We start from the raw sequence: 18,374 nt of genomic DNA on the forward strand, positions 1-18,374 counted from the left end.
AATATTTAGACTCCGTATGTAAAATTCTGTGCGGTTAAAAAGTACCGCTGATATCCTGTGATCATTCTTTTGCTTTTACCTTTATAAAGGAAACATACACAAAATTAGCGAGCGGATGCTTATCTATGCAAATATATTTGCACTAGCTCCACCTTTTTTGCCTTTTTTTCTCAACAGGTTTTTTAAAAAGTAGCTTTACGACCAGATGTCGTGAAATGAAGTGTTACGGCAGTATCGGCGGAAGTGCTTCGTGCGCTTTGCGGTAGTGATGTTCGCAGGAGCCGGAAGCTGCTGGACAAAGATTTTGTGCGGGAAAGGCGGCAGGTACTCGTAGCCGCGTCCGCGTCATGGCCCAGCAGTTTATTTCTTAAATTCGTGTTCTTTTTGGGTTTTTGCGCCTCCAGAAAGAGTAGTTTCTCCACGGAGTCGCGTCTGAAGCTACCAGGAAGGCCTCTCCTTCACACCTTACTGTCCCGGGCAGCCTCCCCCTTTGTCCCAGGCAGCCCCCGCCTCGGAGTCGCCTCTGCCCGTCTCTGTTGGGGCCCTCCTCGCACCCGTCCCGCGGTCGAGGAATGGAACCGGCCGGCGAGGAGGAAGCGTGGCGGGAAGGCGCGTCCTCGCCTGGGGCGGCCGCTCCCTCTGCGCTCGGGCTCGCCTTCTCCAAGATTTTGCGTCGCCTCACCGGCCGGCCGGCACGGCGGCGCGACGCGAGAGCTACCGCTGTTAAGGACCTCGGCGCTCTATTAGAAGCCACAGCATGTGAGCGCTTATTTGCGCGGAGCGGCGGCGCCCGCCGCAAAATGCCCGAGACCCTGGGAGAGGTGGCCAAGGCCCTGGAGAAGTACGCGTCCCCGCCCCGGGAGGCCGAGGCCCGCGGGGACGCTGCCGGCCCGGAGGTGGCCGCCAGGGCGGCCGAGGTGGGCGCGCTCTTTCTTCAGCTCTTGAGCAAAGTCGAGGCTGCCAGGAGCGCCCCGGGGGAGCTCTGCCCCGAGTGGAGGGCAGGCCTGCGTCGCTTGGCGGGACCTGCCTACGTGTTTGCCGTCACACACAGCTTGGAGCAGCCGTGGGGCAGCCCGAGCTCCCGGGACGTCGCCGGAGAGGTGCTTGCCGCCCTGCTGAGGGTGACAGACTGTGGGTCCGTGGCAGGGTTCCTCCGCGGGGAAAACCAAGAGGAGGAAGGTCGATTGCCTGTGATCCTGGGCCTTCTCAAACCCAGTTTGAATAAGTGAGTACTCTTGCCCGTTGCCGCTGATTGGAGGTTTGCTCTACAGCTCTGCAAGTCAAAAATCTGAGTTTCTTCATCAGGGAAATAAGGATGTTGTAATAGATCTTTTAGGGACGAGAGAGTTTATGATTCGCTCAAAAGGAGCAAACTAGACAGGAGCAAATTCAAGGTTAAAACCCAGTTTCTTTCCAGAACTGCCCTTTGAAAGTTGGAAATTTTGACACTTGTTAAGGAAAATTGGGAATTCTGTCTGGGATTGAGTATCGTTAGGTCAGGATTGGGGTTTGAAGAGTTAGATTTATGGTTTCAATTTAAACTTACATATTTTTAATTTCATTGCTTGTTATTAGGCGAAGTTATTAGGGAAGGAGTATTTGAAATGAAAAGTGAAAACCTTTTAGATTACTGTAATGTTTGTTAAAATACTTTTTTTGTGAGTTTCCACTTGCTATTTTGTTAGTGTTTGTAAAACTGAAGTAAGGAAAGAAAAGGACCATAACTCGTTTTCTCAGGGATTTGGCTGGATTTTAGACTAGTGTTGCTTCTAATGTCTGAGTAGGCCAAGGTTATAGGCTCTCTGAAGCTCAGTATCATTACTTGTAATATAATGTCTTTACCCAGTTATTATTTTGAGGATTAGTTGAGTCATTTGTCAGCTATAAACTGGTGTTCAGATACTGATTTGTTCCTTTATCATGATAATGTTTGACATTTCTTTCTCTCCGTCTCAGCACATCTTCACTGGGTAAGTTACATGAATTGTTTTGATGCACATCATAAAATGAGCATCCATATGTTGTGAAATCAAGAATTTCCGGTTGGGGATACTGGAGATTGAACCAGAGATTTGTGTGTGTTTGCCAGTCCTTTCAGTGCTGTCACCAGCCCTCCCTGCTTTTTTTTTTTTTAACTTTATTATGAGACAGGGTCTAAGTTGTTAAGTTGCCCAGGCTGGTCTTGAACTTGTGACCCTCCTACCACACCTCCCATGTGGGTATTACAGGTGTGTGCCACCGTGTCCAGTCCCCAGTCCTTTTTTACTTTTGCAACAGGATCTCACCAATTTGCTCATCCTGGCCTGCAACTATTGATCCTTTCTGCTTCTACCCCTGGAGTAGCTAGGATTACAGGACAGGCCACCACACTGGGCTGACCTGGTTGCCTTTCTTTGCTAGTTAATATCCTGTCGCTGTACTCAGTATGATTTCATGTATCCTTTTAGGGAATCCTGGAAGAATAATCCTGCTGTCAAACACGTTTTCTCCTGGACTCTGCAACAGGTTACTCGGCCCTGGCTAACGCAATACCTAGAAAGCACACTTCCCCCATCCTTGCTCATTTCAGATGATTATCAGACTGAGAACAAAATCCTAGGTGTACGCTGCCTACATCACATTGTGCTTAATGTGGTAAGCGATCTCCGTCACCTGCATTTATGGGACAGAGTGACTCATTAATTCTTCATGATTTAACTATTAATTTTGCTTGCATTTATTTTTAAATTTTTTACTAAGTTTCTTTTCTTTTTCTTTTTTTTTTAATGTATTTGGTATAGGGTCTCACTACGAAGCTTGGATTTGTAGAGATCCTCCTGTTTTCAGCCTCCCCAGTGGTGGGATTACAGGCATGCACCACCATGCCCAGACTCCATGGCTGGCTCAGTACGCCTGGGACGGGGCCAGTGTAGCAAGTGGTGCTGGGGATCAAACCCCTGTCCCTGCTCTTGTCTAAGCAGGCACTTAGTCCACGGAGCTATCTCACCAGCCCTAAGTTTCTGTTACCATTGTTAAGTCTTTAAATTCACTTATTTATGTGTTTTCCTCCTTAAACTTTCCCTCTGCCAACCTGGCAGAGTCTATATGTTATAAGGTAGTACAACTAAAAGTATAATTATGTGGCTTGAGGTGCAGCTCAAGGTAGACTGTGTGCTCTACCATGCTCAAGGTCCTAGGTTCCATCTCCAGCACCAACAGTCTTCCCAAACAACATACCAACCAAGATAATTACAGAAGAAATAAGGCACGAGTCATTACCAATCTGAATAACTAGACCTTGAGTGATTAACAATTGACTTGTAAATAGCAAAAAATAAATAAACTGAAAGGGAATGTACACTCTATATTATGGGGCTTTCAAAATATACCCACAAATAAGCCAGGTATGGTGGTGCAAGCCAGTAATCCCAACACTTGGGAGGCTGAGACAAGAAGGTTACAGTGAGTTTAAGGCCAATGTAGGCTAGATAGTAAGTTCAAGGACAGCCTGAACTACACAGCAAAACCCTGTCTCAAAACAACAACAAAAAAAAATGTAAATAAATAAATACAGAAGTGGAATGCTGTAATAAATCTCCATGGTGGGGCCAGGGAGATGGCTCAGTGGAATAAGCACTTCCCTGGCAAGTGCAAGGGTCTGAGTTCAATCCCTGGTTCCACAAAAAAAAAAAAAAAAAGAACAAAAAAAAAAAAAAAAAAACTCTGTTAGAGATAAATCTCCATGGTATATATAATCCAGTTTTAAAATTACTAACATTTTGCCAATTTGTGGAAAGCTTTCTTTTAACCAGGTAATTTGTCTGCTTGCAGCCAGTTGCTGATTTGCTACAGTATAACAGAGCCCAAGTCATCTATCATGCCATTTTCAACCATCTGTACATGCCAGAGTACCACCTCATTGAGGTAATTGTAAGATTTATTCATAACTATGTGGGTTGTATAAATCTGAATAGAAAATGTCATTATATAAGTAGTAGTTGAGACATTTTCTTTTCTTAGAAATTGAGATTAATAACTTAAAAAGTGTCGCCAGTTTAAAAATATCTCCAACACTAAGCAGGCATTTACATTTCCGAATCTTAACAGAAAAGGCAATTTTGTCTTTGTGGGTCAGTTATATATCACATGGCTTTATATCTGAAAATACTCTTCATTAATTTAAATGTTCTGTGCTTTCTTACATCAACACGTATTCAAAACTCTTCACATGTTTTTAGTGCTGTTTATTTTTATTCCGCAGACATTAACTGATAATATTGTGTGCTAGTAACTGTAGGTTCAAGGGTAAGTGAATTGGATAGTTTAAGAAACTCAAGGACATTTGGAAGGACATTTTTGGAAATTATGATTATGTATACAAATATATGTATCTGTTGTGTTTGGGATTTTGCCAGGAGAACAATACAGTACAAGACACTTTTTTTTCTGGCGGAACCATGGATTAAACTCAGGCCCTTGCGCTTGCCAGGGAAGCACTTATCTGCTGAGCCGTCTACCCAGCTCCAAGACACATTTTATAAGATAATTTTACAATGATTCACCCAAAGAATCTTATACAGAGTGTAGGAAATCTGTCCACACAGTAAAGACCAAAGAATCCAGCTGAGGACCTCGAACCTAATATCCTGTATGAGTCCAGCTGAAGACCTAGAGCCCATAACAGTGCCTCCCAGAAGTCCAACTAGAGGCCTGGAACCCATTACATTGTCTCATGCAGGCCTATTTCACAGATCGGCACTGCAAAGGCCCAAAGGTCAGTGGTGGAAGCTAGAAAGTCTGTGCCAGTGGGATGGAGGATCTGTGGTAGTAGGCTGAGGGATCTGAACTGGAGTCAGGAAACAAGGTAAGCACCAGACTCCCCTGACAAGTACCACAGCCGTCTGAGCGACAGCGAAGTCACCAGCTCTTCTGATGATGAGGCCAGCTAAGTTCGCATTGGGAAGACCAACGTGACAAGCTTCTCAGGAAGGCTGAGCAGTGTACCAGTTTTTTCTCTGGACCAAGGAAACAATGCTCAAGGTGAGGGCCAGAGCTCCCTAAAATGAACCACAGTCATCTTCAGTGACAAGGTACTGAGCTCCTCCTCCGACAAGAACAGCCAAGTTCACCAGGAAAGTCAGCATGGACAGGGTCCCTCAGCAGAAAAGCCCAAGGGAACCAGAAATTTGCAACAGCTCTGAACAGCTTCTTCAAACAGCTTCCCTAACAGCCTCAACAGCTTCTTTAGTTCTGCCTCTTGTGCTGCTGGCAACAGTCCTCAGGTGGGCCTCCCACACCCAGCACCACACTGTGGTGAACCACAGTTCAGTTCAGTAACAAGTTGACCACCAGTTAGCAATCCACCACAGCATCTAAATACCATACAGTGGTAACTGTTAGAAGAGGTTTGTATGAAGTGTAGTGGGTGTTCAGTAATAGGTAGCTAGCCAGATTTGAGGTGGTTTTAGGCGGCTTTATAAGGAGGCCTTATGGAGAATGTTTGCTTAGGGAAGGTGAATGGAAATTTCTTAGAATATTCTGGAGACAGAATAAACGAGATATATAAAATTAGAAACATCTTTTTGTGTGTAAGGATTGACACTGAAAACTTAAGATAGTCAAATATGATATAAATTTAGAGCATCTTAGAGTCTATGTAGGAATGTTTTAAGTATATGTAAATTCTGTGTATATCACTAATTGACTTAGACTTGTGACTTAATGACAGTAGGCATAGAATCCTAAAGTTTTAAGTTAAAGTCCCTTCTCTGTCATTCTTCATAGTTTACAAATTAGTAAAGAATTGTTCTGTGGCTGGAGAGATACTGGCAAGTGCAAAGACGCAGGTTCAATCCATTGTACCGCATGTTGTGCCAGCCCCAGAACTCCTGGCAAGCCTTGCAGGCCACTGACACTGGGCATGGTGGCACATACCTGTAATCCAAGTGCTGGGGAGGCTGAGATAGGAGGATCACTATGAGTCCAAGCTGCATAGTGAGAACCTGTAGCAAATAAATATATAAAAGGTTTTTAAAAAATTATATAAGAAAGAATTGTCCTAAGGACAGTATTTTAGACTTTCAAAGTGAGATAAAAAAATATAAAAAGGGTAAAAACTTAAAGTAATATGCACTTCACCCATTTATGCCAAAGATTGAAATTTTTACATGAAATTCGTATGTTACTTAGAAAAATTCAAGCAACAAGATTTTGAAAACATTTCATTATGTATGTTCTGCTGTTACGAATATTTAGGCATGGGAGCATTAATATATTACTTGTATCTTAGAATTTTATGACTTATACCTTAATAATGGCTGATTAATGACTTAAAAAAAAAATCAGGAGTGTTGTGAATGCAGGTGCATGAACTATACATCTTTCTTTCCTTCCTCCTAGGCTGTGCTCCTGTGTCTGTTGGATTTATTCCCAGTCCTGGAGAAAGCCCAGCACTGGACGGGTGATGCAGCTCGACCAACCACACACTGTGACGAGGTCCTGCAGCTGATATTGACCCACATGGAGGCAGAGCACCGCCTGCTGTTGCGCAGGACCTATGCAAGGAATCTACCCACCTTTGTGGGAAGGTGGGTACTTGGGCTGCTGGCCTGCCATTCACCCCAACTTTCACTCTTCAGTGTCACATTTTCCCTTCTGTTTTTAGGTTGGGGATCCTAAGTGTCCGGCACTTGAAGAGGTTAGAAAGAGTCATCGTTGGTTACCTGGAGGTTTATGATGGACCAGAGGAGGAGGCGAGGTTGAAGATGCTGGAAACCCTAAAAGTTCTCATGTATTACACTTGGCCCAGGTACAACGGTTATAGCATCCAGACAGATATGCTGAAAGGGAGACAGCTTAGGTAGCTTTCTCTTCAGAACTTGCCCAGGGGTACATTCAACGTAGAAGGAAGGAAGGGCCCGTGATATATTTGACTGCGTTCTGTTTTCACTCACCTGAGATTTTGAACTGGGAAAATGGCAGTAGGAAGCTGAAATATACTTACAGTTGCAACTAAATCATTTTTGTTTTAAATTCAGTATTCTGAAGAATATCCACCAAGGTACTTTGATAAGTATGGGGGATTGAACCCAACACCTGTACACAGAGCTATATCCTCAGCTCTTTAAGGCAGGGTCTTACGGAGTTGCTCAGGCTGGGCTCAAATTTGGCAGTCCTGCCTGAGCCTCAGCCTGCTGGGATGACAGGTTTGCACTCCCATGCCCATCCCTACCCAGGTAGTTTGATATCCCACAGAAGAAAAACCATTCTTGGCCAAGTAATTTGGGAAAGCTTACAGATTATGTATGTCACCAGATTCGCAACTCATGAAAATAAGTGCCATTAAGAAGCACTGCATTAGACATGCTTCCTGTTCGTTCATCTTAAAGTTCTTTAAATCTAAGAACAGAGTACATCATAGGGCATCACTGACCATTTGCAGAGCATCTGAATGCTAACTTAGATTATCAGTGCCTAGAAGGCATTCCAGTTGTGGCCCAGAGGGTGCCAGATCTGGTTTGCCAGATTCCAAGCCACTGAGCCAGCAGCAAGCTTTCATCTGTAGATTAACAAAAGTTTAATTCAGCCCAAGAATCTGGTGCCCCAACACATAGCATCTGTTCTCTGTCATTCTGCCTCAAATATACAACGAACCCAGAGTAATTTTTCCCCCATGAGAATTTTTTCCCCCAAGTCACATTTATAACTGGATCTCATCCGTTTACAGTCTTCTGATAACATAAAATGCAGCTTATAAAAGGCTGTATTATATACTCCCAAAATGTACTACCTACCTGGAATGAAATGCACAAATATTAAAAGAATGAATACACTAGACTAGAATAAGATTAATTCTATGCCAAGACTCCAGATGTAGGGAGGGTAAAAAGGTGTGTGAAGAGGCAGAGCGAGGGAAGTGGCTGACAGGACATGTGCTGAGTGACAACAGGTAAGAGGCTGGAGAGGCACATGAGCCACAGCAAAAGGCTGAATGTTCTTTACATGAAGGGATTAAAATCTCTCCTTGTCACATTTCGGTGAAGAAATAGTTTACTGGGCAGTTTTCACATTGCAAGTCCAATTTTACCACTTTTATAAAGATGTAGTTTTATTGTGGTTTTTTAAAAAATACAAAAAATTTGCCATTTTCAAGTGTACAGTTCAGTGGCATTTGAGTATATCAAAATGTTATATAACTCATCATCCCTATCCATTTCCAGAAATTTGTTTTATAAATTTTAGGAAAGAAGGTTAATAATTACAAAAAAATAGACGATACTTAACTGATAGTAAGCTAGGATCTGAAATTGTATCACTGAAAATTCAAACTGTGCTGAGTCACAGAAATCTACTTTTAATTTCCTACTTCATTATTAACTTCTATGGCAAAGATGATCTAAAGTTAACTGTGGGCCAGGTCTTTTTCTCTGGGCAGAAGTATAGGATCTTCATTTTGTATTTACATATACAAAATAGGATAAATTTACAGCTGCTTTCGCTTAACTCCATAAGAAAGAGGTGTACTAACAGTGTTTGGACAGCATATCCTGTCTGCTTCTTGTACCATGGATAACCACTAAGAAGATAACAATGTACATTGTATCGACTATCAAAACTGTCCTGTTAATCAGCTGTGAAACTGTCTCATTCATATTTATTTCTCAATAAAAAAAAATGAATAAAGCTGGAAAAAAAAAGTATAGGATCTTGATGAGAACTCCCTTCTGATCCCATCAAAGGCCTGTTTCCTTGGAATAGAACCAAACTTCTGGAAGGAGCGACGGTATTCTTGAACAGGCCAGGTGATATGTGCTTATCTATACTGGCAGCATGCTGTACAATAGGAGAATTGAAAGTCTGGAGGCTGGTCTCAGGTTGTTTCCAAAACCAGAACTTCCACATCATTTAGCTGACTGTAGTGTCTCACTATTAAATGAGGGCTTTCTACCAGACAGCCTTTGGTCTCAAGTTGGAACATCTGAATTTAGAATCTGAATACATTTCCTTCCCGATTCCAGAATCTCCTGCAGACTTGTGGTCTTGTTGAAGGCTCTCCTGAAACTGATATGTGATGTGGCGAGGGACCAGAACCTTACGCCTGAGCCTGTTAAGAATGCCTTGTTAGAGGAGGCAACAGGCTGCCTGATTGTCTTGGACCACTGCTGTCAAGGACAGGTTAAGGTAAGGCAGTCTGCCTCTGGTTTCATTTGGGCCTCATTCTATGTAGGTAACCCCTATGGTAGATTTGAATTTACTGAACAAATCTGGTAATGAACATGGAGGGTTTTAGCCCCCACCTGTATGTCCTCTAGTCTTCAGTAGTTGTGATTATTATCTCACAGTCTTTTGTTTCTGGTGAAGATGAGACTCCGGACTTTGTACATGCTACTGATCTATACCTTAGACCCTCTTATTTTTCTTTTAAAGCTGTTCAGAACTCCTTACAGCAAAAGGCAAAGAAAGCAGGTATAATTGAAGGGCAAGACTGAATAGGCAAAAGAGCTTGTATCAGAGCTTGTAGTTATTCTTGTGAATTAAGTAAAAGGGAATAAGCTCAAAGCTACCACAGTGTAATAGTAATAATTCAGAGTAATTCAGATACCTGAAATGTTTCTATTTTGGGGGGGAGCACCACCTCTTAAGCAGATGTTTTTTCACTTTCTGTCCACAAGGGGATTCCTCCACTGGTTCCACATTCCACAAAAGTCATCTCTCAATGACTTTTAGAATACCTATGTGACAGCTTAGAATACCTATGTGTACATTTGTATGTATTTAGTGAACTAGTTGTGTTGATTATTGTATGTAGGGATTCTTTGTTATTTTAGGGAAGGGTGTTCAGGGTCTTACTACTATCTCAGAGTCTTAGTAATTCTCCTCTTTACAGCCTCCAAGTGCTGGGATTATTGGCATGTACCACCACACCCAGTCTCAATCATTGTCTCAGCACACCCTAGGGGTCTGGCCACCATGGCAGGCCTGGGGATCAAACCCCCAGCCCCCGCACCTGCTTGCATGTGCTTTAATCCGCTGAGCTATTTGGCTGGCCCTTGTATGTAGGGATTTTTAATTGAAAGACTGCAGCATCAAAATGAATTTATATACTGAAAATATTTAGACATAATACGGCTATTACACCTGTTGTCTAGTGTCACCCTTACATTCCTTCTTTGGATATAATACCAAGGAATAAAAATTGGGCTGGACAGATAGCTCAGTGGCACAGTGCCTGCCTGCTAAGGGCAAGGCCCTGTGTTCAATTCTTGGTTCCAAAGAAAAAAAGAATCGAGATAAAAGTGGGAAAATAACAATTTTGTAACGTGAGTGCATGTTCATTTTATGTTTCAGGATCTTTTGGCCAGAATCCTCCTCAGCTGTGAGGACAGCACAGTGGTGAGCTGCATCAGGCAAGTGCATCAGGATTGTGACAGTATGCCCTACCACGGAATGTAAGATTACTGCCCAAGAGGAAAGGTCTTTTTTCTTTCTTTTTTTTTTTTTTTTTTTTTTGTCTCATATTGTCTGAATGGAGTAGTAGAAAAAGATATTTTTATATTAAACATTTTAAGTTGGGAGTTTTGTTTTTTCCTTCTCATTCCTTTTCATTCATTAAGAAATAACAAAATAGGAACAAGAAAAAAAATTGAAATTCTATCATTTCTAAATGATGTTTAAGTAGCCAGTGTAGTGGTGGCGCACTCTTGTAACTCCACTACTTGGGAATTCAAGGTAGGAGGACTGCTGTGAGTTGGAGACCAACCTGGGCTACAAAGTAAGCCTGAACTGCATAGCGAGACCATATCTAAAAAAAAATTAGTAGAAAAGGACACAAAGGAATTCAGTGCTAAAAATTTAGAAATATTTACACCCACAACCTCATTCCACTTCCAGGAATTCATCTGTTAAGTTTCTTAGGTTCAAGCTGTCACTTCAACACATAAGCTATAAAAACACCCTTCATAACCTAACGAGTTTCCTCCATTCAGTCTATATTTCTTGCCCCAGTGAAATAACATAAATATTAAAAACACAAATATTGTGTGACATATAATACAAAAGAGCAAAAAACTGGAGGTGTATGTGTAATAGAAAAACCTCAGGATGCTCAGGCTTGATTACATTTGCAGAGAGATCATGTGGTTTTGGCTTTGACCATGGGCTCTGTCTCCTGTTCATATTCTATCTCCACATAGGCTCGTTTTCTGCGCAAAGCTCCTTTCAGGGGTGTTTTCCCTTTGTGTTTCGAGTTAGCCTGTTCTTCTTCACTGGATGACTGATCATCATCACTGGCCTCCAGTTTATCCATGTCCTAATACACAGAGAGAAGGTCAATGAGGAGAGAACACCCTTGGGTTTTCCCCAACTCACTTCATTCAGAAACCCTCTATCTTCTTTAGCTAGGGGCCAAAGGCTTTTTTAAAAAAAAGCCCCAGAGCTCACCTCAAAATCACTTAGTTCACTCTCATCCACTTCATCATCTTCCACGAACTCTTTTTCTCCTACATCCTAAAATAAGCCAGTAATTAGGTTTAAAACACATAATAAAGATAACAGTTGAAATAGTTTCTTTGATGAGTAAGTATATAAATAACCAGAATCAAAACCTACATATCAGGCAACCAAAATTTAGGGACAGAGATAACTCTCATGCCTGACATCAGACATCAGAGGTAAAACATCTTTAAAAGAGAGCTAACACTGTTCACTTGTAAACAGTTTGTTGGCTGAGCCTGCAGAACAAAGAAGCCACTGCTAAACCAAAATTTTCTACTGATGGGACAGGTGATTAAAATTATTCCAGTTAGAGGGCTAAAGATAATAGGCTATCTCTAGGTCACTGCTCTTCAAACACTTACTTCATCCTCCTCATCATCCTCTTTCTCCTCTGCTTCTGAAGAATCACTCTCTGCTTCCTGCTGTTCCAGAGCCTTGTCAAAGGCATGAATGGGGAAGTTGTAGATGTCGCCATACTGAAGAACAAACGGACTAGCTTTAATTCCATGTGGGCATTACACTTCAATTTCCACTGTTCCACAAGCATTTTTTTTTCTCATTGGTTAAATGAAAATAATGTGATGAGGAATATTTCTGTATTAGCAAGCCGAGTGCCAGCCATTTTTGGTATTTACATAACTAGTGGTTAACACCTGTATAGGAAATGGAACCAAGTCATTAAAAATGTAGTAGTTTACACACCCCATGCATTGGACACCGAGTTTTGTTGACAAGAGAAATTTTTAATCATGTTGTATGTAAGTGACACTGATTTTTAAAAAGATTTTAACATTTATTTCAAAGAACCTTAAAAGACTAATGTAATATGCAGGAGGACCAAATCCTAAGGGAGATACAGAGACCAGGCACTCCTGAGTTTGCAATGAAAAATGGAACTAATGGCAAGCGCAAAGTATCTTATACGTTAAGTCAAGGGTAACAAGCATTTTATGTGCTCCCGGTGATGAGCTAAAATGAGGAAAACAGGCCTGTTAGAATTGCTTTTATTTCAAAGGTAAAATCGGAGTGGGGATCTTTCTAGCATCTTTAAAAATAAAATATATTTCCTAGCATACTACCACTTAAAAAGTTATATGTACCCCAAAGCTACTAGCTTCCTTACCGTATCTTGTTTCAGTCTCTCCAGCAATTCCTTCTCAATGGCATTGTCCAGCTGAGCAGCTATTAATGCCTTTTCCTGTTGAAGGAAAGGACATTCATTCACTGGTGGTATTTTTCAGTTCACAGAGGTGGAATAAAAAATATGACATAATCATGTCCCGCTGCACACTATTACTGGGTTTTGCCTCTTCAACCACATAATTTCTATTTCCCTCCCAAATCCTGTTGGGAACCTTTTAATTGAAAGAGTTTCAGTTTTATAGTATCTTAAGCTAAGTTCTAACAAAGCCTTTAATACACCAAATATATATGTCTGCTTACATTTAAGAATTCTGGGCCTGGGGAGATAGCTCAGTACAGTAAGCGCCTGCCTGACAAGTACGGGTGCTGAGTTCAATTCCCAGTACTGGAAAAAAAATTCTGGAAAATTAGCAAACCTGAAGCCAAACTTTGTAAAAGCTAAGGAAAAGAGACCTCTACTCATTTTATAGCTGTTTTCCAAAACCATGTTAATTTCATGTAAAAAGATTAAAAATCTTGTCAGTGACCTCTTCAAGCAGGTATAGGTACCATCAACTTATACCATTTACAACCCCCCTCCCCAAATGAATTCATTTACCTCTGTAGATTGATTTTGCATTAATTTGATAGTGCAAGTCGTAAGAGAGTTTTACATTATTACACATACAAGCTGTGTTGGAATGATAATCAGTGTGTGGGACCTATCACAAGGCTAGGAGACTAGGGGCACATGGCTAAGTTATAAGGCTACACTGGATCTAGCAGTGTTGGTGCATACGTGTAATCCCAGCTATTCAGGAGACTGAGGCAGGAGGACTTCAGTTTGAAACCAGCCTAGGCAACTTTGCAAGACCTTGTCTCAAAAACATTTTCACAGGAACCTGGGAATTTATCTCAACAGCAGAATGCTTGCAAATATGCAGGAGGCCCTGGGTTCAATCCCAGTTCCCCACCCCTACCACTGCCACCACACACATAAAGGGTACAGTACTTTTCTGCTTTACCCTGTAATGTGTGCTTACACCTCAAGGATGACTCACTGAGATAGACCACATAAAAGACACATTTTTCTTTTAAAAAATTATTACTAATCTTTTCATGTATGCTAACACTGATGCCCTGACTGAATCCATAAAGCAAATAGTTCTGTGTCTCATTTAGTAAGGAAGGTTATTTCCAGAGAACATACTGAAAGTGGTGACCTCACTTCATTATTCAGATTGCTGCAGTGTGGAACTATTCATGTTTGGTTGGGTAAGTGGATTTATAGGTAAGAGTAATTCAGAGTAGCCATAAAGCTATGCTGGTCATTTAATGGTGTATTTAGTAAATATACTTAAAGGTTAAGGCAACACGTAATAGTTGGAGGAAGACATTAAGTTCAAAGTTGCCTTCTGTGGACATTTTAAAAAAGTAGGGCTTACGAGCAGGCCCCACAGGCACCTGCCTAGCATGTGCCCAGACTTGGGTCCCCACAGTGGGTAGTGGGAAGGGTGTAGAAAAAGATGATCTTTCAAGTGCCTGCTTAGGCAGACACAGAGGTCAGTGGTTGGATCCCTGACCTGCTGTGTGCCCTGGGGCACACTGAGACAGTGTTTGAGACTAGGCATGGTGGCATACACCTGTAATCCAGCGCATGGGAGGCTGGAAACGGGAGGATCGCTACAAGTCCAATTTGAGTAGTGAGACCTTGTAGTCCCTGTAGACCCTGCACTAAATTAAAAAAAAGTGATCTTATCTACAGGTAATGTTGCTGACAACACAGTTCGGAAAAAAAATGCAATCACACACCTTAAAAATTTGCAAATAGAATTTTTGAATTCATTTAAAAATCTTCCAAATCTTTTTTTTTTTTTTTTTTTTTTTTTAAGAGACAGGATCCTCGTATGCAGTCCAGGTTGGCCTTGCACTCTCAATCCTCCTGCCTTACCCTGCTGAGTGCTGTAATTGTTATTGTGTGCCACCATGCATAATCCTAAATCTATTTCTGAAAGTATACCAAACTCAATTTAAGTAAAACTAGGAAAGTTTCTATTTATTCTGAGAAGTTTGAGAACACCTGTTTGACAACTGGGTAATTTGAAAACTCAGATGAAGGAAAAACCTATGCATAATTTGTAGAGAAAAAAAAACCCAAGTAATTGATGTAGATAATTCATTTCTGTATGTACCTTTGAGGTATCTATCATCAGGATAGTGCCTAAAGACATAATTTCAGCCAAGAACCAAGCCAGGCCTTTTCTATGCCACAAATTTATTTACTATATACATTGTACTATTAGAAGTATACATGTACGATACTTAAAACTTAGTGTTTGTGTTGGAGAGTACATGTTAAAGAAGTTAATTGATAGAAAGGTCCTTTTATTATTTTTAATGTACTTGGTTTTTGCAGGTCTCACTACACAGCTCGGACTTGTGGTGATCCCCCTGCTTTCAGCCTCTCCCGTGCTGAGATTACAGGCATATATCACCTTGGGGGCAGGGCTGGCGCTGGTGCCTGGGATCAAACCCAGGTCCCTAAGCTTGCCTAAGCAGGTACATTAGTCTGCTGAGCTATCTTTTTTTAAAAAAAATGTATTTAGGGGCCCAGGAGATAGCTCGGGGTAGAGTAAGTGCTTGCCTGGCAAGCGCAGGGTCCTGAGTTCAATCCCCAGTACCGTAAAAAAAAAAAAAAGTATTTAGTACAGTGTTTACAGGGTCTCACTACAGATCGACTCGTAGTGATCCTCCTGTTTTCAGCCTCCCGAGTTTTGGGATTACAGGCATGTACCATCACACCCAGTCTTAGTCTGCCAGCTAATATCACTACTGTTCATTCCTTCAGAATGTAACCAACTGTGTAACAGAACAGCCCAGTTTACCCCAAAGAACCAAACAGTCTCAGATCAGCTTCCAGTTATTTACCAGCCAATTCAAAATCCAAACAATTTAGCAACCATATATGGCCACACAGACAGTGGGCTTGTGCTTTCTACCCAGATGTTGTCCCCTAAACCTCCTGTGAGCATAGGTGGGACCTTTGGAAGGCAACCAGATTCTGCGGCTTACAGCTGGCCTGCTATTAGGACGTGGGGCCTGGTCTGAAGAGCTGACTGGTTATTGGAGGTGTGGCCTGAAAGTTTTTCTCCTTCCAGCTCCTCTCATGCATTCTCTGCTTCCTTAGAAGCCACCCCATGTAGAGCTAGATCTACCAAATATGAGTCAAAATAAACCTTTCTTCCTTTAGGTTGTGGGTGTCAGGTTGAGAGTATGACAAGGATACTTAAAGACAGTGAAAACATCTATCTGATGAGAATATTCTTACATTTCACTGCAGAAATACTGTGTTGTTAGAATGCTCACTCTGCCAAAAGTGAGGTAATGTTAATATTTTGACAATATATGACATTAAGGTTTTGAATTCTGACACATTAATAGACATTAAGAATTTCACTAAGTTGTGGCTCTATCTTTCAGTACACCTATCCCCAAAGCAATCATATTTTAATGTGCAGTGAAAATCATATAAAATGGGAAAAATCAGATATCATAGCACTAGTACTGTTATCCATTTGTGAATCCTTATCTAGTAGCGATGTACATGGAAGGCAGTGACTAAATGATCCCCATCCATCCTGCCTCCACTGTCCTCTCAAGGAAAATATACAAGCAAAGATTATCAGAATAGTAAGTTACCTCTCTTCTTTTCTCCCTACGTTCTACCTTCTTACTCAAAGGAACAAGTTTCCTCCTAGGAGAAATAAATCACATTATCAGTAAATGTGTATTCATGTGCTTTGTTTCTTTAGAAAAAAACAAAAAGGACAGGAAGTGGTTCTGTGGGCTGAGGTCAAAACACCAAGATATCCTACTTACAAGTTCTAGAAATTCAGTGCTATCTAAAGTCAGTTGAACATATATTTTATTTAGGTGGTTTTGGTTAATTTTACCATCTTGAGATTGAATGGGTATTTGAATGGGTATTGAATAGTATGGGTAACCTACATACTAAGGTTAATGCTTCAGTGAACTAAAAAGACTATCTTTAACTATTTCTGTGCATGTCATAGTGAAAAAAGCATCAAGGTCTAATATTTCTTCAGTTTACTATTCATTCTGTGGATTTCTCAACACTTTGTGGTTTTCAGTGACTCCAGGGAAAAGTTCTTTATTCGCATTTTGGGGATTACTTTCAAATCTCTTAATGTTAAGATTCCCTGGGAAATAATAAAATTTTCTTAAGGTATCTGCGCAGCGAGGGGAATAATCAAGGTGTACTCTGTTTTAAATGTCATACAAAATCAAAGGACACACTTTTAAAGTGTCCTCATTTTAGCCTACCTTAAAAGATAACATATAATGTTGAATATAACAGAAAAGATTAGTAGAGGATTTACAATCTTAGCTTTATAACATGCTCCATGTAAAGAGGATAGATTTAAGAAGTAAACAATCGGGGCTGGTGAAATGGCTCAGTGATCTAAAGTACCTACTTAGAACAAGCTTAGCAAAGCACAGGGACCATGGTTCAATCCCCCAGCACCACATGCCAGCCAGCCCCAGCCCCCTGGTGGGCTGAGCTGGCCACACACACACATAAATAAATAAAATTAAAAAAAAAAAAAGTAAACAATTGAATGGTCCAAATACTTACTGTCGCTTTAGTGTAAGTTTTCTAATTCGAATTAGGTACTGGGTTATCTTGGTGAATCTCTGCTTACATTTGTGTCGAATGAAGCGGGGCCAGTAAATCAGATTTTCATCTATTTGCTCCAGTGCTTTTTCATAATTTTTACTAAGCCGGACCTACCAGACCAAAAAAGAGGAAGCTTGTGGGGCCAGGGTAAATGACTGATTAGGTTGTCACCATCAAAACCACTTATGGAGGTCAAATGGGGATCCTTCTCTAGCTTAATCTAGAGATGGGCAAGGAAGGAAGAAAGAAAAATATGTAGCACCCCTGGCCCTGATCAACGGTCATCACAGTTGTGTGGTTGTGTCTTACCCGTTCCCAGAGACGCCTAGGAAAAGCTGCTCGTTCTATAACCTTCATGTACAAGTAGCACTGTCCTAAAACACAAAGTACAATACCCTTAATGTTAGTTAGCAGGATTAAAGAATATCTTTTTAAAGGATGCTTAGTGGTTCTCATGGAAATTAAAACTGGGAAGTTACCTTTTTCTTCTTTGACAGTGGCATACTGACTATTTGCTAGGGGACAAGATGACCGATTACACAGTCCAGTCAAGCTATATTCATTTCTGCAAAAGCCTTGAGTCTTTGTTCTAGGACAAGAGGAAAGAAAGATTACAAAATAGCGAGAGGTAGCGAGAGAGTAACTAAAAGAATTTTGGTCCAAGATGCCAATCTAGACCCACCTTATTTTGAAGGAACAAAACTGTTTGTTTCCCAATGTATCCCAGATAACCTGCAAGACAAAGTAAAAACCCCTTTCACTTGCTGTGGCTCAACAGATGCCATATGAAGTAAAAAAAGTCAGTGCTCTGGAGCAGCATCTACTAAGGAAAGGAATCTTTCAGCAAGGAGAGGAGTACTGTATTTCTTACAGTAGTTTATAAGAAAGCCTGCCTTGCTGGGGAGATAGCTCAGCTGCGTAAGTGCCTGCCTAGCAAGTGCAAGGTCCTGAGTTCAGTCCCCGGAACCAAAAAAGAATAAAAAAAAAAAACATAGGATTTACTTTACATGAAAAACAGATTCATATAAAAAAATAAAATAAGAATGGAGAATAATCATACTGTCACTACTTAAAATTTCAT

The 18,374-nt window shown here is 41.1% G+C and overlaps 2 protein-coding genes across 2 annotated transcripts in view; one reads left to right on the top strand and one right to left on the bottom strand.

Moving 5' to 3' along the window:
- Positions 1-491: 491 nt before the first annotated feature.
- On the top strand, positions 492-10,449 carry Tti2 (TELO2 interacting protein 2). The gene is made up of 7 exons (XM_023722027.1): positions 492-1,225; positions 2,448-2,634; positions 3,811-3,903; positions 6,379-6,566; positions 6,644-6,787; positions 8,997-9,159; positions 10,327-10,449. The coding sequence occupies exons 1-7, from the start codon at positions 573-575 to the stop codon at positions 10,429-10,431; spliced, it is 1,533 nt and encodes a 510-aa protein (XP_023577795.1). The 5' UTR covers positions 492-572; the 3' UTR covers positions 10,432-10,449.
- A 105-nt stretch (positions 10,450-10,554) lies between these two features.
- The window catches only part of Mak16 (MAK16 homolog), a 10,050-nt gene continuing 2,230 nt past the window's right edge, over positions 10,555-18,374 (bottom strand). The window contains exons 2-10 of the mRNA XM_004637268.2: positions 17,976-18,025; positions 17,773-17,882; positions 17,603-17,667; positions 17,252-17,403; positions 16,294-16,348; positions 12,596-12,670; positions 11,835-11,948; positions 11,419-11,484; positions 10,555-11,287 (exon numbers count right to left, since the gene is read on the bottom strand). Of these exons, the coding sequence (XP_004637325.1) occupies positions 11,111-11,287; positions 11,419-11,484; positions 11,835-11,948; positions 12,596-12,670; positions 16,294-16,348; positions 17,252-17,403; positions 17,603-17,667; positions 17,773-17,882; positions 17,976-18,025 (864 nt within the window). The 3' untranslated portion in view covers positions 10,555-11,110. The remainder of the gene's footprint in view (positions 11,288-11,418; positions 11,485-11,834; positions 11,949-12,595; positions 12,671-16,293; positions 16,349-17,251; positions 17,404-17,602; positions 17,668-17,772; positions 17,883-17,975; positions 18,026-18,374) is intronic.

The sequence above is a fragment of the Octodon degus genome, unplaced genomic scaffold, assembly GCF_000260255.1.
Source record: "Octodon degus isolate 3935 unplaced genomic scaffold, OctDeg1.0 scaffold00088, whole genome shotgun sequence".
Lineage (NCBI taxonomy): Eukaryota > Metazoa > Chordata > Mammalia > Rodentia > Octodontidae > Octodon > Octodon degus.

Bases quoted from the DNA above. Each gene is read 5' to 3' on its own strand.
- Tti2 (XM_023722027.1), top strand. From the start codon at position 573: ATGGAACCGGCCGGCGAGGAGGAAGCGTGGCGGGAAGGCGCGTCCTCG. The intron at 2,635-3,810 runs GTAAGCGATCTC...GTCTGCTTGCAG, and splicing joins ATCACATTGTGCTTAATGTG to CCAGTTGCTGATTTGCTACA. The intron at 6,788-8,996 runs GTACAACGGTTA...TCCCGATTCCAG, and splicing joins ATGTATTACACTTGGCCCAG to AATCTCCTGCAGACTTGTGG.